Source organism: Microcaecilia unicolor, chromosome 2, assembly GCF_901765095.1.
Source record: "Microcaecilia unicolor chromosome 2, aMicUni1.1, whole genome shotgun sequence".
NCBI classification, from domain to species: domain Eukaryota; kingdom Metazoa; phylum Chordata; class Amphibia; order Gymnophiona; family Siphonopidae; genus Microcaecilia; species Microcaecilia unicolor.
The window spans coordinates 610,498,134-610,516,691 of NC_044032.1; the positions used below are offsets into that span (position 1 = coordinate 610,498,134).

Sequence of the window (18,558 nt, forward strand, 5' to 3'; positions counted from 1 at the left end):
TGGGTGTCTCTAGCGTTTAGCGCGTGCTTAAAACACTAGCACAACTTAGTAAACAGGACCCTAAATGACCTGACACTATCCATATAAAAAGGGACTGAGAGCACAAAGGTCCCGTTAAGGATCCATCTGTGTTTCCAAATCGGTAAAAATTTACCGATTTAGAAACACAGAGGGATTCACTAAGAAAATCGCATGCAAATGAGCTGCTTGTTGCTTTTCAACCCAGCTCATTTGCATGCGATATGGGGGAAGCAAGTCGGTGAGCTGAGCATGCGCAGAACAGTCAATTGCTATGCATGTCTGCTCTGCACATGCTACAGATGGCTCTCATACACGCAGACAAGCTGCGTCTATGATAGCAGTAGATTTACCCTTTTTGTTTTGTTGGCAGACACAAAAGCGCTTTTTTTTGGATGGGCATACCTGTATTGTAGCTCCCTGCCTCCGGCTGCTGGGAAAAAGTGAGAAAAACCTCTCTCTGCTGCTCTCCGCTCTTCTGTGAGGGATCAGCAGCATCAGGGCTTGGTTCCACCCCTAGCTGTTTTTGCTGCTTCCTTCTATTGGCTGGCTGACATCCTAGAACGTCCATCTCCCTGAAGATGGACTCTCATTGGCTGGCTGCTGTCCCAACTTCTCCCTGTAGGGCTTCCCTGATGACATCACTTTAGAGCTGTGAACTGATTGGATCCGAACTTCCTGGTGTCCCCCTCCAGTAATGAGTGGGCGGGACATCCCAGGCTTAAGCTGTCCAATTGGTTTAGCCCCTTTCTGTGGAGAGGGACACCAGGAAGTTCGGATCCAATCAGTTCACTACTACTACTACTTAACATTTCTAAAGCGCTACTAGGGTTACGCAGAGCTGTACAATTTAACATGGAAGGACAGTCCCTGCTCAAGGAGCTTACAATCTAAAAGACAGGTGTACAATCTAAAAGACAGGTGTACAATCTAGAGACAAGTGTACAATCTAAAAGACAAGTGTAGAGTCAATCTGATAGGGCATACTATATTTCTCGAAAGGTTAGGTGCCGAAAGCAGCATTGAAGAGGTGAGTTTTAAGCAGAGATTTGAAGATGGGTAGGGAGGGGGCTTGGCGTAGGGGTTGAGGAAGAGTGTTCCAGGCATAGGGTGAGGCAAGGCAGAATGAGCGGAGCCTGGAGTTGGCAGTGGTGGAGAAGGGTACTGAAAGGAGGGATTTGTCCTGAGAGTGGAGGTTACGGGCGGGAACATAGGGGGAGATGAGGGTAGAGAGGTAGTGAGAAGCCGCAGACCGGGTGCATTTGTAGGTAAGGAGGAGAAGCTTGAATTGTATGCGGTATCTGATCGGAAGCCAGTGAAGTGACTTGAGGAGAGGGGTGATATGAGTATATCGGTTCTGGCGGAATATAAGACGTGCGGTAGCGTTCTGAACGGATTGAAGGGGGGATAGATGGCTAAGTGGGAGGCCGGTGAGGAGTAAGTTGCAGTAGTCAAGGCGAGAGGTAATGAGAGCGTGGACGAGAGTTCGTGTGGTGTGCTCAGAGAGGAAAGGGCGAATTTTGCTGATGTTGAAGAGGAAGAAGCGACAGGTCTTGGCAGTCTGTTGGATATGAGCAGAGAAGGAGAGGGAGGAGTCGAAGATGACTCCGAGGTTGCGGGCAGATGGGACGGGGAGGATGAGGGTGTTATCAACTGAGATAGAGAATGGAGGAAGAGGAGAAGTGGGTTTAGGTGGAAAGACGAGGAGCTCGGTTTTGGACATGTTCAGCTTCAGGTGGCGGTTGGACATCCAGGCAGCAATGTCGGATAAGCAGGCCGATACCTTGGCCTGGGTCTCCGTGGTGATGTCTGGTGTGGAGAGATATAGCTGGGTGTCATCAGCATAAAGATGATACTGAAAACCATGAGATGAGATCAGTGAGCCTAGGGAAGAGGTGTAGATTGAGAAGAGAAGGGGTCCAAGGACAGATCCCTGGGGAACTCCAACAGATAGTGGGATGGGAGTGGAGGAAGATCCATGAGAGTGTACCCTGAAGGTGCGGTGGGAGAGATAAGAGGAGAACCAGGAGAGGACAGAGCCTTGGAACCCAAAAGAGGACAGTGTGGCAAGAAGTAAATCATGATTGACAGTGTCAAACGCAGCGGATAGATCGAGGAGGATGAGGATGGAATAGTGGAGTTGGCGAGGAGCAGGTCGTTGCAGACTTTAGAGAGTGCTGTTTCTGTCGCGTGTAGAGGGTGAAAACCAGATTGAAGTGGATCAAGGATGGCATGAGAGGAGAGAAAATCAAGGCAGTGACTGTGAACGGCGCGCTCAAGTATTTTGGAGAGGAAGGGTAGGAGAGAGATGGGGCGGTAGTTGGAGGGGCAGGTAGGGTCAAGTGATGGTTTTTTTAGGAGAGGTGTGACTACGGCGTGCTTGAAGGTGTCAGGGACAGTTGCAGTGGAGAGAGAAAGGTTAAGGATGCGACAGATGGAGGGGGTGACAGTATGGGAGATGGTGTTAAGTAGGTTGGTGGGGATGGGATTGGAGGAACAGGTGGTGCATTTCGAGGAGGAAAGAAGGTGGGAGGTTTCATCCTCGGTGATCTCAGGAAAGGAGGAGAAAGAGGCCATGGTTGGTTGGTTGTTGGATGGGGCTACAGGCTGAAGAGGAGGTGGTGGCTTGGTAGTGAACTCAAGGTTGATCTTTTGCACCTTGTCGCGGAATTAGTCAGCCAGTGATTGAGGAGAGAGTGAAGGGGGAGTGGGAGCGGGGGGCACTTTGAGGAGGGAGTTAAGGGTGGTGAAGAGACGACGAGGGTTGGAGCTGAGAGAATTGGTCAATTGGGTGTAATAGTCCTGTTTTGCAAGGAATAGGGAGGAATGGAAGGAGGATAGCATGAATTTGTAGTGAAGGAAGTCTGAATGGGTACGAGATTTCCTCCAGAGGCGTTCAGCGGATCGGGTGCAGGAGCGAAGGTAACGGATGCAAGGGGTCAACCAAGGCTGGGGATTAGTACTCTTTGTGGGACGGGAGGTGGATGGAGCGAGGGTGTCCAAAACAGAGGAGAGAGCGGCATTGTAAGCGGAGACCACTTTGTCTACAGTCTCGGAGGACATGATGGAGGGGAGGAGATTAGAGATACTACAGGATAAAGTGGGGGGGGGGGGGGGGTCAATAGCCTGGAGATTCCTGGAGGTGGTGGTTAAAGTTGGACGGGACAGAGGGGGTGGGGGGTGAAGAAGTGTGAATGTGATCAGGTGATGATCGGAGAGAGGGAGAGCAGAAGCGTGGAAGTTGGAGGGTGAGCCGGAGGAGGAGAGGACGAGGTCAAGACAATGGCCGTCACGGTGAGTGGGGGTGGTGGAGCACAGCTGGAGGTTGAAGCTCTAAAGTTCACAGCTCTAAAGTGAAGTCATCAGGGAAGCGCTGCAGGGAGGTGGAGTTGGGACAGCAGCCAGCCAATGAGATTCCATCTTCAGGGAGATGGGTGTTCTAGGATGTCAGCCGGCCAATAGAAGGAAGCAACAGGAACAGCTGGGGGTGGAACCAAGCCCATGTCCCACAGATGCTGTTTCTTTGATGGATCCTTAACTTCCTTGCATTTTTGGTAAGTCACCATTACTTTTATGCTTTACATTTCAGTACTCCTCCCCCCCCCCCAATTTCTTACCAGTAAATGTAATTTGAAAAAGAAACATATGTGGCACAGCTTTCATACATGCAAAGAAGCTGCGTGTAAGCTGTTATACTATTTTTTTTTGTGCTCCATCTTCCCTGCCTTGTTTCTCTCCTTCTCCTACTTGCAATAATGAAGAACCGGCAGGTCCACATCTCACGTTAAAATTTCCACGGTAAAGGTAGGGACTGCTTTTGTGCATAGGGTCAGAAACGGTAGTGCATCGCATTGCATTCACATTATAATAAAAATGAGCTCATTTGCATTCTGTTTTCGTTAGCTGCTACTGTGACAGGAAAATGGACAGCTAAGAAGCCGTGTCCAGACACAATTCAGCTAAATGGTGTGAGTTCCCCCAGAAGAAGCATAGCGAAACAGGCACTGTTGGGGCTTTTTTTTTTGTTTTGTTACATTTGTACCCCGCGCTTTCTCACTCATGGCAGGCTCAATGCGGCTTACATGGGGCAATGGAGGATTAAGTGACTTGCCCAGAGTCACAAGGAGCTGCCTGTGCCAGGAATTGAACTCAGTTCCTCAGTTCCAAAGTCCACCACCCTAACCACTAGGCCACTCCTCCACTCCACTTCTACACACGCCAGTCTGAATGATGGAGTTTATATGCTCCCTAAGCTAAGTGTCTTTTTGTATATTTACACACTTGCACATGATGGTGTGGGAATATAAGTCATTATTATTGCAATTACAACATTAGGGTGGAGGTGGTTTTTAGTCGATGATTAAACCCATGCACGTTGATAGAGTCACCAGGGGAGTGATATGAATATCCGTGCCAAGTGATATGAGACTCCACCTGGTTGTTAACTGCAAGTATTCTTAGAGACTTTCTCCTCAGCATATATTTTCTAGTAGCCTATATCTATAATTGGAGAAAGTCAAGCCATACAGTTTTTTTGTTTTTACAAATTTTGAAAAGATGGCTCCCTAGAGAGGCATAGCCCACACAGGTGAGGTCTAGTGAAGCAATCAGCCCAGAGACTAGAGACAAGACAAACACAAACACAGACAGAAGCCAGCAGAGCTGCTGACCCCAGAAAGAAGGTAAGGCTGAGGGTGGTCACGGCCACAGACGTGACAATAGGACCCTATAAAAGTCAATCCTATCTTTATGCGGTAACCCATAGCCAGTTAAGTGCTGAATATCACAATTAACTGGCTATGTGTTAGCCGGTTCCACAAACCTGGAAAATCAATGTTGTTGCCCGGACATTGCATAGCATGGTATCTCTGAGTTTAGCACTGGTGGTGGTCAGCAAAATGCTGATTGCCGCTGGCTGAATATTGACTCCCATTTAGTTTAGACTTGTTGGGTAACAGGTCTAATTCGATAGTGCTGGCAGGGTCACTGAACTATACGTGTATATATATATATTTTTTTTGTTACATTTGTACCCCACGCTTTCCCACTCATGGCAGGCTCAATGCGGCTTACATGGGGCAATGGAGGGTTAAGTGACTTGCCCAGAGTCACAAGGAGCTGCCTGTGCCTGAAGTGGGAATTGAACTCAGTTCCTCAGTTCCCCAGGACCAAAGTCCACCACCCTAACCACTAGGCCACTCCTCTACACCCACTAGGCCACTCCTCCACACATTCATGTGGATAAGTGCTGATTATTCAGTTTAACTTAAATGGTACAGCCAGTTTAAAGCAGGGGTGTAGCTACGTGGGGCCACAGGAGCCTGGGCCCCCATAGATTTGGCTCTGGACCCCCCTGCCGATGACCCTCTCGACCTCCCCCTCCCGCCGCCAACCCACCATCGCCGTCTGCTACCTTTGCTGGCGGGGGACCCAACCCCCGCCAGCCGAGGTCCTCTTCTTCCTTCGTTCTGTTTCTGAGTCTGACGTCCTGCACGTACATGCAGGACATCTGACTCAGAAACAGAACCTCAGCTGGCAGGGGTTGGGGTCCCCCGCCAGCAAATGCAGGCGACGGAAACGGAGGGTTGACGGCGGGAGGGGGGTCAAGAGGGTCGTTGGTGGCGGGGGGGGTCTGCAATGGCCGGGGGGGGGGGGGGGGGGGGGGGGGGGTGGGACGGCGGCTCCAGGGGGGGGGGGGGGGCTAAAATGCGCCCCCTCACGCCGAAGTCTGGCTATGCCCCTGGTTTAAAGGGGGATAAGATTTGATGTACTGCTTTTCTGTGGTTACAAAATGGTTTACATATTATATATAGGTACTTATGGAGGGCTAAGTGCAGTGGTGTGCTGGAGCCAGCTCGCAAGAACTGTTCGTTAATTTTTTTTTACAAATTTTGGAAGCCGGTTGTCAAAGTAAGCTATTTCAACAACCAGCTCCCAAAATTTGTACTTGGGTGACTTGGGTCCCCTCCTTGTGGCGTCAGCGTCCTCCTCCCCTGTGGCTTGGGCATCTTCTTCTGCCGCCGCCACCCACACAGTACCTCTCTGATCTCTCTGTCCATCCCCCGCCTGCACCTCCTTGTCTTCTGCAGCGATTAATTTTGTTTCAGCAGTGCAGGCACACTTCAGCAGGAACAGATTGCTTCACCCAATCCCGGAGGCTTTCCTTCAGCCCTCGGGGATGGAACATGCTGAAGGAAGGCCCCTAGGATTGGCTGAAGCAGCCTGCTCTTGCCAGCACTGCTTAAAAAAAAATTAATCGCAGCAGAAGAGATAAGGAGGTGTGGTGGGAGGACAAAGAGGGAGAGAGCAGAGAGGTGCTGGTTCGGGTGGGGCAATCAGGCAGGCAGATACTGCACTGTTGTGGTGGGGGGCAACAAGAGCCCACAGATAGCCAGTCAGGTACTGCATGGGGGGAGGGAGAGGGAGTGAGTGAGGGAGGGACAGATGTGCTGCATCAAGAGAGGCAGGGAGGGAAAGTGGTGCTGCATGGAGGTGGGGCAAGGAGGGAGAGAGGTGCGTTTATGGATTATTCTGCCAAGCAACCATTGTCACTGTACATCTGTGACAAAACTGCAGTTCCATCAGATATGATCTGGTACAATTTTCAATTGATCCAATTGTAGGAGAGGAACTGTCTAATTAGTAGATTCTCTAAATCACATTGTCAACTAGATGACTGCCCTAATCCTTTTATTGAGATCTGTTCCTCTTCATTTTATACTTAAGGTATTTGATTGGATGACTACTTCTCTTTCATGTGTTTTTGTTCCACCTTCTCTAGAGGAAATTATTCTTACTCCCGTTTTGAAAAATAAGAAGGTGTCATGGGCTGTAAATAACTACAGACCAGTGGCCTCAATTCCATTCTTAACAAAACTGATGGAAGGCCTAGTTACTACTTAATTGACTAATTATCTTGAAAGATATGATATTTTACATTGCTCCCAATTGGGATTTTGGGCTAATTTTACTACTTACTACTACTACTTAGCATTTCTATAGCGCTACAAGGGTTACGCAGCGCTGTACAAGTTAAAACATGGGGAAGGACAGTCCCTGCTCAAGAGAGCTTAATTTTAGCACAGAAACCATACTGTGTGCTTTAATATCAGTGATCAAAGTCTGGATGAGTGAGGAAAAGGAGACGCTCATCATGCAGTTTGACCTATTAAATGCATTTGATGTTGTGGATCACAACCTATTATTAATGTTTTGAGCAACATTGGTATAACAGGCTATGTTTTAAATTGGTTTAGGGGTTTTCTCACTAGCCCCCCGATATTCAGCAATGTGGTTAGCGCTGAGCGAACTGGCTAAAACGAGCCACTTATCTACAGACCCGCATTTTAAGCGCCAAAAGTTAGCTGGTTATGTTTCTGAATATCGGCGGTTATTTTTCCAAAAACGATGGCCAGATAAATCAACCAAACCATGATAATGAATAGTGGGGCTCACTGACCTGTAGGGCGCCTAACTTTGAAAATGTCTGACTGACGGCGATATGGTGCCCAGTCAGCTCTGAACATTGCATGGGATAATAATGAGCTATGCAGAACGGCTGTGCCCGCACGCACCAGAAGTCAGAAGAGTGGGCTGCCTTCGAGCATTGCGGGGTTTGGTGGTGCACGGCGGAATGTGGCAGGAGTCAGCGGAAGTGCGGCAGGAGTCAGTGATGCGCAGCAGAGCTGGTATGTGACACCGGAGGGCAGGCCTGCGAACCTCCAATAGATTGTGGAGAAGGTTCCAGAGCCACCTTGCTATAATAATAATAATAATAATCATAACTATATATTAGCATAGCCTAGCATATAACTAGCAATCTGATGTGACTTTAGTTTATATATTTCCACTCCATTAGCAATTTAATTAATGAAGAGACCCAGACCAGTGCGCCAGTGTCGGAGAAAGGAGAGCCTGTTTGTGTTTCCTGCCTTACCATTTGTTCCTGCTGCTTCAGTCTTCAGGTGCTATCTCCCTGGATCATCAGTTTAGGAGTCTCCGTGCTGGTTCAACTGCTAGTCGGGTCTGGGACAGAGCTAGCTCCACCCCATGAGTGACATCACTCCGGGCACGGGGTGAAGAGACCCAGACCAGTGCTAGAGGCACCGGGTGCCAGAGAAGCGAGTCCTCCTTGTTGTGCCAACAAAGGAGCGCGACCAAGAAGCTGGTCGCTCCTTTGCATAGACTGAAGGAGTTGTTTAGTACTGAGAGACTGTTCGTGCATGGCCATAAGAATGGTAACCTCTACTTCAGGAAGCAGGTGAAAGCTTGGCTCTTCAACCAAGCCTTTAATGGAAGAAGTAACTAACTTGTTAGTCTCACTCACACACACACACAAGGATTGACTCGGTTTGCACATACTGCAGCAGGACATGTTTATCCACTCCTACCCTAGCTGAGATAATATTTAACCATCTCTCTGACCTCACGAGCAACTTTCTTCAAATCAATCACCTTACTTTCTAATTCTTCCTACTCTCTTACTCATCTATATGTTACAACTTTGCCTTATCCTTCACTACCAATTATAATGTTCTAGTACATATTGAGGGGCATAATTGAACGGGGACAACCATCTCTAAGGGCGCCCATCTGTAAGGATGTCCCGGCGAAGGGGTGGGGAAACCGCTATTATCGAAAGAAGATGGGTGTCCATCTTTCGTTTCGATAATATGGTCGGGGACGCCCAAATCTCAACATTTAGGTCAACCTTACAGATGGTCGACCTAAATGTTGAGATGGTTGACCTTAGAGATAGTTGTCCCCGGTTTTCGGCGATAATGGAAGCCGAGGACGCCCATCTCAAAAACGACCAAATCCAAGGCATTTGGACATGAGAGGAGCCAGCATTCGTAGTGCACTGGTCCCCCTCACATGCCAGGACACCAACTGGGCATCCTAGGGGGCACTGTAGTGGACTTCACAAATTGCTCCCAGGTGCATAGCTCCCTTACCTTGTGTGCTGAGCCCCCCAAAACCCACTCCCCACAACTGTACACCAATACCATAGCCCTAAGGGGTGAAGGGGGGCACCTACATGTGGGTACAGTGGGTTTCAGGTGGGTTTTGAAGGGCTCACATTTACCAGCACAGGTGTAACAGGTAGGGGTGGATGGGCCTGGGTCCGCCTGCCTGAAGTGAACTGCAGTACCCACTAAAACTGCTCCAGGGACCTGCATATTGCTGTCAGGGACCTGGGTATGACATTTGAGGCTGGCAAAAAAAATTTTTTTTAGGGTGGGAGGGGGTTGGTGACCACTGGGGGAGTAAGGGGAGGTCATCTGGTCAGTTTGGGCACCTTTTTGAGGCTTGGTCATGAAAAAAAAGTGGACCAAGTAAAGTCGACCAAATGCTCGTCAGGGTCGCCCTTCTTTTATCCATTATCGGCCAAGGACGCCCATCTCTTAAGCACGCCCCAGTCCCGCCTTTGCTACGCTTGACACGCCGCCATGAACTTTGGTCATCCCCACGACGGACTGCAGTTGAGGACACCCAAAATCGGCTTTTGATTATGCCGATTTGGGCAACCCTAAGAGAAGGACACCCATCTCCCGATTTGTGTCGAAAGATGGGCGCCCTTCTCTTTTGAAAATGCCCCTGATTGTGTTGTCATTGCAAGTAGTATACCATGCCATACTTTGTATTGTTGTTCGAATATTTTTACTGCTCTAATTGCCTATTGCTCATGTTTGATATATTCTTACTGTACACCGCCTTGAGTGAATTCCTTCAAAAAGGCGGTAAATAAATCCTAATAATAATAACAATAATATATGTTACTGAAGTTTTCCCCTGAAAGCAGTATATATATATATATGATATATGAGATTTCTAATAAAATTGTTGTTTTTGAGCAAATAAAAGAAGGGAAGGTATGTTGGATTGGGCAAGTGATTGATTAGGAGATTTAGGCCGCGGCCCTGGAATAGCTGGAGCTATAAGAGGTCCAATAACCTTCTTTAAGAAAACATCTGATGCTCTTCTGCTCACTTCCTTTATTTGCCTTTTTGAGGTTATCCATGTAAATATTTGCTTGCTACGTTCATATTACTCCTTTTTCTTTATGATTTTGATTTTGGGAGTGTTTTTTATACCCTTTGTTTTTTCATGGATTGCATCAATTTAATGCCTTTATATGTTTCTGACAGAAATAAACACAGCAAGTTACATTCATGAAATTTTTTAAACTTTGAAAGAGGTGAACTGAAAGACGGTGAAATAAGACATGTATTCTAAGCCTCATCCTTGATTATAGGAAATGCAGTGGGGGGAAAGAAACAACTACCACTCATGTACTACAGAAGCCTCTTACCTTGACCTTTTTTTGGGGATACAGGAAGGAAAATAGCTTTAAAACTGGGGACCTGGAAAAGTAAACCAAAACAGATGCAAATTAGTCCAAATGAGAAAGAGAAAGGGGATGGGATTTGATATACCACCTTTCTGTGGCTACAATCAAAGCGGTTTACTTATTATATACAGGTACTTATTTTGTACCTGGGGCAATGGAGGGTTAAGTGACTTACCCAGAGTCAGAAGGCGCTGCAGTGGGACTCAAATCCAGCTCCCCTGGTTCTCTGACCACTGCTCTAACCATTAGGCTACTCCTCCACTTGTCTGCATAGGATCTGCTGGCTCTCATGTTTTCCTGCTGCTGGCTCTCATGTTTTCCTGATGTGTTTGAATTTTGATATTCGTATTCCTCAGATGGATTGAACAATGTGTCCAATTTATTTAGGTCTGCTCTCTCTCTATGTGGGTGTAAGCATCCTTTAAAGTCCAGGAAATATAACCAGTTTCCTTTTTGGAGGTAGGGAATGAGGGTATCTATGGAAACCATCCTAAACTATATAGACTCCCCCTGTCTTCTTTGTGATCAGGAAATAACTTAAGAGCAAAATCCCTGCCCTCTTTCCTCTAGTGGAAGTATTTCCTGATGTGGAGAACTCAATCAAAATGCACTTGTTGGGCAATTTGGTGGTATGTCAAATAGATGCAGACGGTATCTTATCTGGATAATTTTCAGTAACCATCGACTGAAGGTTAAAAGGGACCAGTAAGTGAAAATCCTAGCCTCCCTCCTACTGGAAAGCTGTCTCGTATGGATCTGGAACACTGATTATGTTCTTGTGAAGGCATGTAAAAGTCCATCCCTGGTTTTGGCTAGGGAACTGATTGGGACTTGTCTAAGAGCAAGATCCAGGGACAGGGGAACACTTTTTTGTTTGGGGAGGCTAAGCTTTGCCTCAGCCCTACCCCCAACTCCACCCCTAACCTTGCCCCTCTGCTCATTCATCTTCACCTATCCCTGCATATACCCTTGTTTCTCCCACCTCTAGTATCTGTCCTTCTCTTTCTCCTCCAACCCCTGATCAGCTCCCACCCTCTCCTTCCATTCCCAGCCCTCATCTCACACATCCCTCCTTGTCCCCACTCTCATCTCACAAGCCAAAAAATGCAACATACTGCCCTACTGGAACGTCTTCTAACTTAAAGTGCCATTTATAGAACAGCGCCAAGCAGTAGAATTTAGTCCAATACTCAGATCTCTCTCAAGGATTTAGTCCAATACTCAGATCTCTCTCAAGGATTCTATCAAAATCTTGGGGGATCACTCTTGATAACCACTTCTCTTTCTCTGCCCACATTTCATCTGTAGTACAAAAATCTCTTTATACACTTAGACACAGTGGTGTAGTAAAAAGGTGGGGGGAGGGGGGCAAGACCACCCCAGGCACCATCTTAGCAGGACATCAATTGGGCAGTAACCCCCACCTGGTAACTTTTAAATCCTATTCGTTACCGACAGTGTGCAGGAACTCCGACCCACTACTCGTGCCGGCCTCAAGCCTTCCCTCTGACATAACTTCCTGTTCGCGGGAGCAGCAAGTTATGTCAGAAGGAAGGCTCGAGCTGGTGTGAGCAGTGGGTAAGGAGTCCCTGCTCACTGGTGGTGAAAAATAAGATTTAAAATGTACTGGGGGGGGGGGGGGGGGAGTGCAGTTAAAAGACCCCCTTCCCATTGCCGTGGGGCTGCCATCCTTCTGCTGCCACGGGAGCTAATCTCCCTCACCATGCCACTGTTTAAGACAGATTCGTGCTGCCCACTCTACTTCATTCTCGCATCATGTCACATCTTGATCAACTCTCTTTTCAATAGTCTTTCACAATACCAACTCCATAGACTACAAGCGAGAGAGGCATCCCTTATCAACAGCACAAGTCTCAGGATGGAGTCAGCGGCCATCTTGTCCTCAGCTTGCTTGGCCTGATCTTAACCTTTTTTTGCCACTTTAGATTACATTTTAATACTTTGTTTAGTAACTCAACCACTAACCGCTTCTGCAGACTAACATCAAGAAATATATAGCTTTCATTTTTCAGACTAAATACATCTCGTTGTTAGCCTGCAGTAGTGGTTAGTGGTTGAGTATATATTTATGGCGTATACTACTTCCTGAAAGTCTAATGCCAACAGTGGAGTGTAGGACTCTACAACATACACTCTTGTAGTGTATTCTTGATCATACAGACCACATTAGGAGACTCCTGAGGAAGGCTAGTTGGCTGAAACACGGCTGTATCGAGTGTTTGTTGCTGGACAATAAACTTTTAGACTCTCAATCATTATAGGCTCCAGGAGCTGCCATCTTGGCAGATATTGGTGGATCTTGATTTGCTCTTTTAATACCACTGGTACCACTGTTTCAATTTTATTAGATTTATTACCTGATATATGTAATTCAGTAGTGTGCACTCTTTCACCTTAAAACAGATATGTGGGTTCCTAGTGAAGAGTTGATGATCTCATTCAGCAGCAGAGCAGGACTTATGCGGCCATCTTGGCAGAAGTCCCAACTCGCCCCCAGTTATCTGGGAGATTTTACCATTTAATGGTTACATTTTTTTTTAAAGTATATAGAGAGAATAGTGAAAAAAAAACCCCAAACAAACAGTAGCATGAGCTGTCCATCTCCACCTGGGCCTCTATGACACTAGTAAAACAGTAGTACAGCCAGGCTCAATTATTCACCCCCCCCCCCCCAATTCCCTACATTAAAACATTTTTAGCTTCAATTTCCTCCCCTGAATCTGCCAAATTGGTTATGAAGCTCAGTGGGAAGAGGAGAGGATCTTGCCTTCTCCTATTAAGATGAATAGTAAGTGCCAGCACAGCTGTTGGCAATAACAGCACTTAATATTAATTTAGTCACTGCACTCAAAGAACTGACTGGTCTCTATTCCAAATGGAGGGCAGCTGACAGATGTATAGGCATTTATTATTTAGCTCAGTGATAGGAGGTAAGGTGCCTTTCCTTTCCCTGCTGGGCTTCCGGGCTAATTCCGCAGGCTCAAGGGTCAGGGTAACAGGTGGGCATTGGTGCTAAAGGTTTTTTTAAGATAAGAGGAAAATCAAGTTTGGGGGAAAACTCCAGCAAAGCTACAATTTCGCTAGTATCCTTGGGGGGAGGGGTAAAGCAGGATAGGCCTCTAATTACTAGAATTTGTTTTTTTATATATCTGTTCAACTTGTGATAGCTGTGCAGTATGAGATAAACAGTTAATCAATGCTATCTGGTTAACTTTATCAGTATTAACCAGCTAACCTTCAGCCACACCCTTCTCCCCTCTTAACTTCAACTGAGCTAGTTGACCAAAATTTAAATGATCCATGGGGAGGGGTAATTTAAAAAGTAAGGCATTTAACTCCCAAAGTTAACCAGATAAATACCTTAGAATACAGAATTCTAAATGAATGGCATATACTTAGAAATAGACCATAATAAAATAACTCACACTTTTGGACGCCCTCCAATGACTGTAGTGAAGCCAGGTGCTAGCAAAGAAAAAAAAATTGAAAGATCAAAATAAAGTGCAAACTTTGCATATGTTCAACTACTGCACCATGTCTAGATATCTCTTAGATCATTGTCAGTTGTAGTAGATGGACTACGGTTCTCATTTTCAAAGCAGATGGACGTCTCAAAATACCTAAAAATGTCCATCTGCTAAAAACCTCCAAATCCTAATTTTGGAAAGTCAGAATTTGGATGTTTCACACTGCAGTTCGTCCAAATAGCAAGGAGGTGTGTTGTGGATATGTTTGGGTGGGACTCGAGAGGGCCTAAATGTAGGATGTCCAACAGCTATTTTTGAACGGGAAGAATGTGTCCACATTTAAAAAGAAGTACTTTTTATCTAGACCTGTTTCAGTCATGTCCAAGTTACGAAAAGGTGCTCTGATTGAGCAGCTGACCCACTGGAGGGATGAGGCATGACCCCTCCTTAATCCCCCAGTAGTTGCTGCTACCCTCCCCCTCCCCAGAAAGGCAGGTACTATTACCATTCTGAAGAAAGCAAGCAGGTCAGAGAGTAATCTAGTGGTTAGTTCAGTGGACTGTAAACCGAGGGACACAGGTTCAAATCTTACTGTAACTCAATTTTTTCTGGGGCTCCCTCCAGGAACAGGAACTGTACCTAAAGATATGACACCTGCAAGCCTGAAGGCTACTGAAGTGGTGTACATTCAGGTACAGAAGGTATTTTTCAGGTTCTGGAGGAATCACATTTATCAAAAAAGAGTTACAGTTCCACATTAAGGGAAACTTCCGACCATGCCCTGTTTAAGAAACTCCTCAAGACTCATCTATGTGATAAATCCTTCTCAGTTGTTCCTTAACTTCCTGCCGTCCCTCCTGGCTTCCCCTGTTGTTCCCCCCCCCCCCCCCCCCCCCCGATGTACCTTTCCTTTGCTCTGCCCTTGCATTTGTTTGATGGTCATCCTCTATATATTGTTAGCCACATAGAGCATGCTCTGTTGGGATTATGTGGGATAAATAAATAAATAAATTTGAACCTGTGTCCCTTGGTTTACAGTCCAATACACTAACCACTAAGCAACGTTTCTGTTCTGAAGGAGGTCAGTGTGGCAATTTTCTTAGATTGCTGCCAGAGAGACGTCCCTCTGCCATGGTTCCTCCCCATTTATGATTTAAACATTTCACTTTGTAAAACAGTTGTTCAGGATGGATGCCTCCAGTGTAAGGATGTCCTTCTCACATATTTTTGAACTAGAAATCTGGACGTATTTCCTGTTCCAGAATAGCTGCGAAATGGACGGGGGTTTTTTTTGCACGGTATGGGCAGGACATCTCCATTCTGACTTGGACTTTTTTTTTTTTTTATGTCCTTCCACAGGAACAATATTCAATTTTTAGTCTTTCACAGATATATACTACTACTACTACTATTTAGCATTTCTATAGAAAACAAAGTGACAGCAGATGATGACTCCAGGGCCTAACTAGTTCATTCATTCCTGATAAATACAGTATGTATTTGTAAAGGGAAAAAGGAATGATTAAAGGCAAATGCTCCAAACCCAAAAACAAAAAGGAGAGATAATCAAAAGGAAAGGAAAAACACTATCTATAGGCTAAAAGAACACATTATGGGCCTTTTTTTTAATCAAGCAGCACTAGTGGTTCCTGCATGGCAATGTCATTGGAGCCCATTCAAAGTGAATGGGCTTTGTCGGCATTACCACACCAGGAGCCGCTAGCGTGCTTGATAAAAGAGGTCCTATATCTGCTAGAAAACAAAACAACTAGTGAAGGCATCTCAGGAAGCTTACAAGCTGGTACTGGAACTATATAAAAAATGTCAAAATTATGATCTCTTAGGTGACCCAGGATACGTGCAGTACTATGTAAAGTGTAGCCATTAAGAGGTTTGACTCTTGTAAAAAGTCATGATGTCAAACAAGGGGATGAGATATAAAAATGGAGATAGATATAAAAATGGATATAAAAATACACAAAAGAAAGGTAGTAGACCTAAAGAGTAAAAGCCAAAGTCATTCTACACAAGTTTTTTTTTTAAACAGAAAGAAGTCATTTTATAATTTAAAAACCCATAGAACCAGATCCCGATTTAAACAATTGGGAATAACTGTATTAAGATAAAAAATGTATTTTTGTTGTTCTTGTAGGGGAAGATTGTTTAAATCTCCACCTCTCCAAGAGGGCTTCAGTGGTTTCATGCTTTAAAAAAAGAAATTTCTTCAAAAACCATGCCAGAATTCTGTTTTCCCTTTTCAAGCAACTTTTATGCTCAAAATCTCAAATATGAGTTTTTATTTTCCTGTTGGTCTTACCCACATAGACAAGAGGGCAGGGATACATGATTAAGTATGTATTGCAATGCTGGCATTGCAATCAGTTCTCTGTTTCAAAGTGTTGTCAGTGACAGCGGGTGGTAGATTCTGTATAAGGTGCCCACATTTAGGTGCCAGGAAAGTGTGCGCTGAGCAGCTAGTCTATTATAACAGAAAGTATGTGCAATTACACGTGCCCCCACTTACGCCAGTTCAAAGACTGGGGTAAATGCAGGTGCTTAAAATGTGCCAAATGCGTGTGTAAATGCAGGAATTCTGCAAGACCACACCCCTGACCTGCCCATGCTCCTCCCACGTCAACGCCCCCTTTGAAGATGGGTGCTCTTAAATTTACAAGCCTAAGTTAAAGATTAGTGACTATGGGTAGTTGCGTGTGCAAATGCAAACTGGTGCCAATTACAGCAAATTAACTTCAATTATAAATAATTGGCTGTTAAGTGGAACGCATTACCAAAAGCCTTGAAAACGACGTACGACCACCTAAACTTCCGTAAATCACTAAAAACCAACCTGTTTAAAAAGGCATACCCTACCGACCCAACTTAAATGCTTAATCTCTGCAACACAACCAAACTAAAGCACGTAATGGACATAACACAACTCTTCCGTTCTCCGATTCCCTAATGCGGTTGTGCCACATGAACTTTATCTTACCACAACATCACCCTGTTTTTGTTCACACTGGAGCCTGCAAAGGCCTCTCCGGTACTATGTAAGCCACATTGAGTCTACAAATAGGTGGGAAAATGTGGGATACAAATGTAATAAATAAATAAAATAAATAAAAATTATATTTATTTCCGCATGCAGCAGAATGCCCTTATTCTATAAGTTCGAAAAGCAACTTTGGCTGCTAAGAGTCATTTTGCATGCTTTTTCTTATAGAATCTGGGAGAGGGTGTTAATATTGAAATATTCATGATAGAAAGATAGGGGTGGGGGAGTGGCCAAGATGGTGCTGTGAGGCTGAGCTGTGAAGCTGAATCTTTTACCTGTTGCTGGAAAGTTTTTCTTCTTTGCAGAGATGTTGCATACTAAAGAGGAAGTGGGCCATTTGAGAAGTTCCCTCGGCCACCCGAACTTCATCCCCAGTTAACCGAAGAGGATTTCACAGTATGGAGTGAAGACCCCCACATCTCGTCACAGAGAATTGGGCCCGGCTATAGTGACGGGCAAAGGAGAGCCTTCTGCCTTTGGGCCTGATGTCACTCTGTCCTCGCCGGAGCTTGCTCAACCGCCGCAACCTGCTAACCAGACAGTGATGTCGGATGCTACCCTTGCAGTAGTCGATTGTGTGCAGCCCCGTGCTGGTGGTGATTCTGCTGCTGGTGTTAGCAAGGAAACAGGATATATCGGAGACTGGTTGTCTGTTCAGGAGCTCTCAACACCGTCGCTGGAGAATATTTGGAGAGTTCTCCAGAAGTTGGACGTGTATGTTGAAAAATCCACGAAGGAATTGATTGACTGTTCTAATGAGTAAATTTGATGATCTAAACCTTGGTTGATACAAGAAAGACATTTTCTGAGCAGATTTGTTCCATTAAAACTGATGTTAAGAACATAAAAAGGTAAAAGTAGCCATACTAGGTCAGACCAATGGTCCATCTAGCCCAATATCCTGTTTTCCAAACAGTGGCCAAGACAGGTTACAAGTACCTGGCCGAAACCCAAATTAACCTGGCAGAAACCCAAATGTTAAAGCTTTGCAATATGTCTCCTCAAATCTAATTAAGGATAAAAGTGTAATTCACAGGAAGCTTGAACAGATCAAAAACTTCAACAGAAGACTGAATTTACTCTTTTTGAATTTCCCCAAGGCCCTTGGGATTTTGCCTGTAGACTGCTTCAGTAAAAATGTGCTAGAACTGTTAAAATTTACCCTTCAAACAATACCTCCATTGAACAAAATATACTATATACCTCTTAAATCTAACGGCGACTCAAGTGAGGCTGTGGTACAAAAGGGGCAATTAGAAAATCTGAATGCTTCAGTGCTATTAGAGACTTCTTTGAATGAAAATTTTGAACGCATGACATTGATTGCCTCATTTGTATTCAAACAAGGTCTTAATGCTGTTATGAGGTTAAATTTTAGGAATTTTCAAGACTCAAGATCAAATGACAGCCTTTTTAGTTTTGTGCCAAGATGTATTTTCCTTGGGGGCATCTTTTTTGTTGGCTTATCCTTGCAAATGTTTAGTAAAGTAAATGGTTGTAAAATATACTTTTTTTTTTCAACCAGAGCAGTTGAAAGCCTTCCTGGATATTAAGAACATCACCAACAGCAAACATTATAGTAGTAATGGCAGGGTTAGTCATGATAATAGATTTTCCTTGATTTTGCCTTTTTTTTTTTTGTTACA

The 18,558-nt window shown here is 45.2% G+C and overlaps 1 protein-coding gene across 1 annotated transcript in view; it reads right to left on the minus strand.

Annotated features, from left to right (window-relative positions):
* LOC115461641 overlaps positions 1–18,558 on the minus strand; it is a 254,455-nt gene that overhangs the window by 36,492 nt on the left and 199,405 nt on the right. Inside the window, exons 14-15 of the mRNA XM_030191619.1 lie at positions 13,816–13,855; positions 10,331–10,382 (exon numbers count right to left, since the gene is read on the minus strand). Of these exons, the coding sequence (XP_030047479.1) occupies positions 10,331–10,382; positions 13,816–13,855 (92 nt within the window). The remainder of the gene's footprint in view (positions 1–10,330; positions 10,383–13,815; positions 13,856–18,558) is intronic.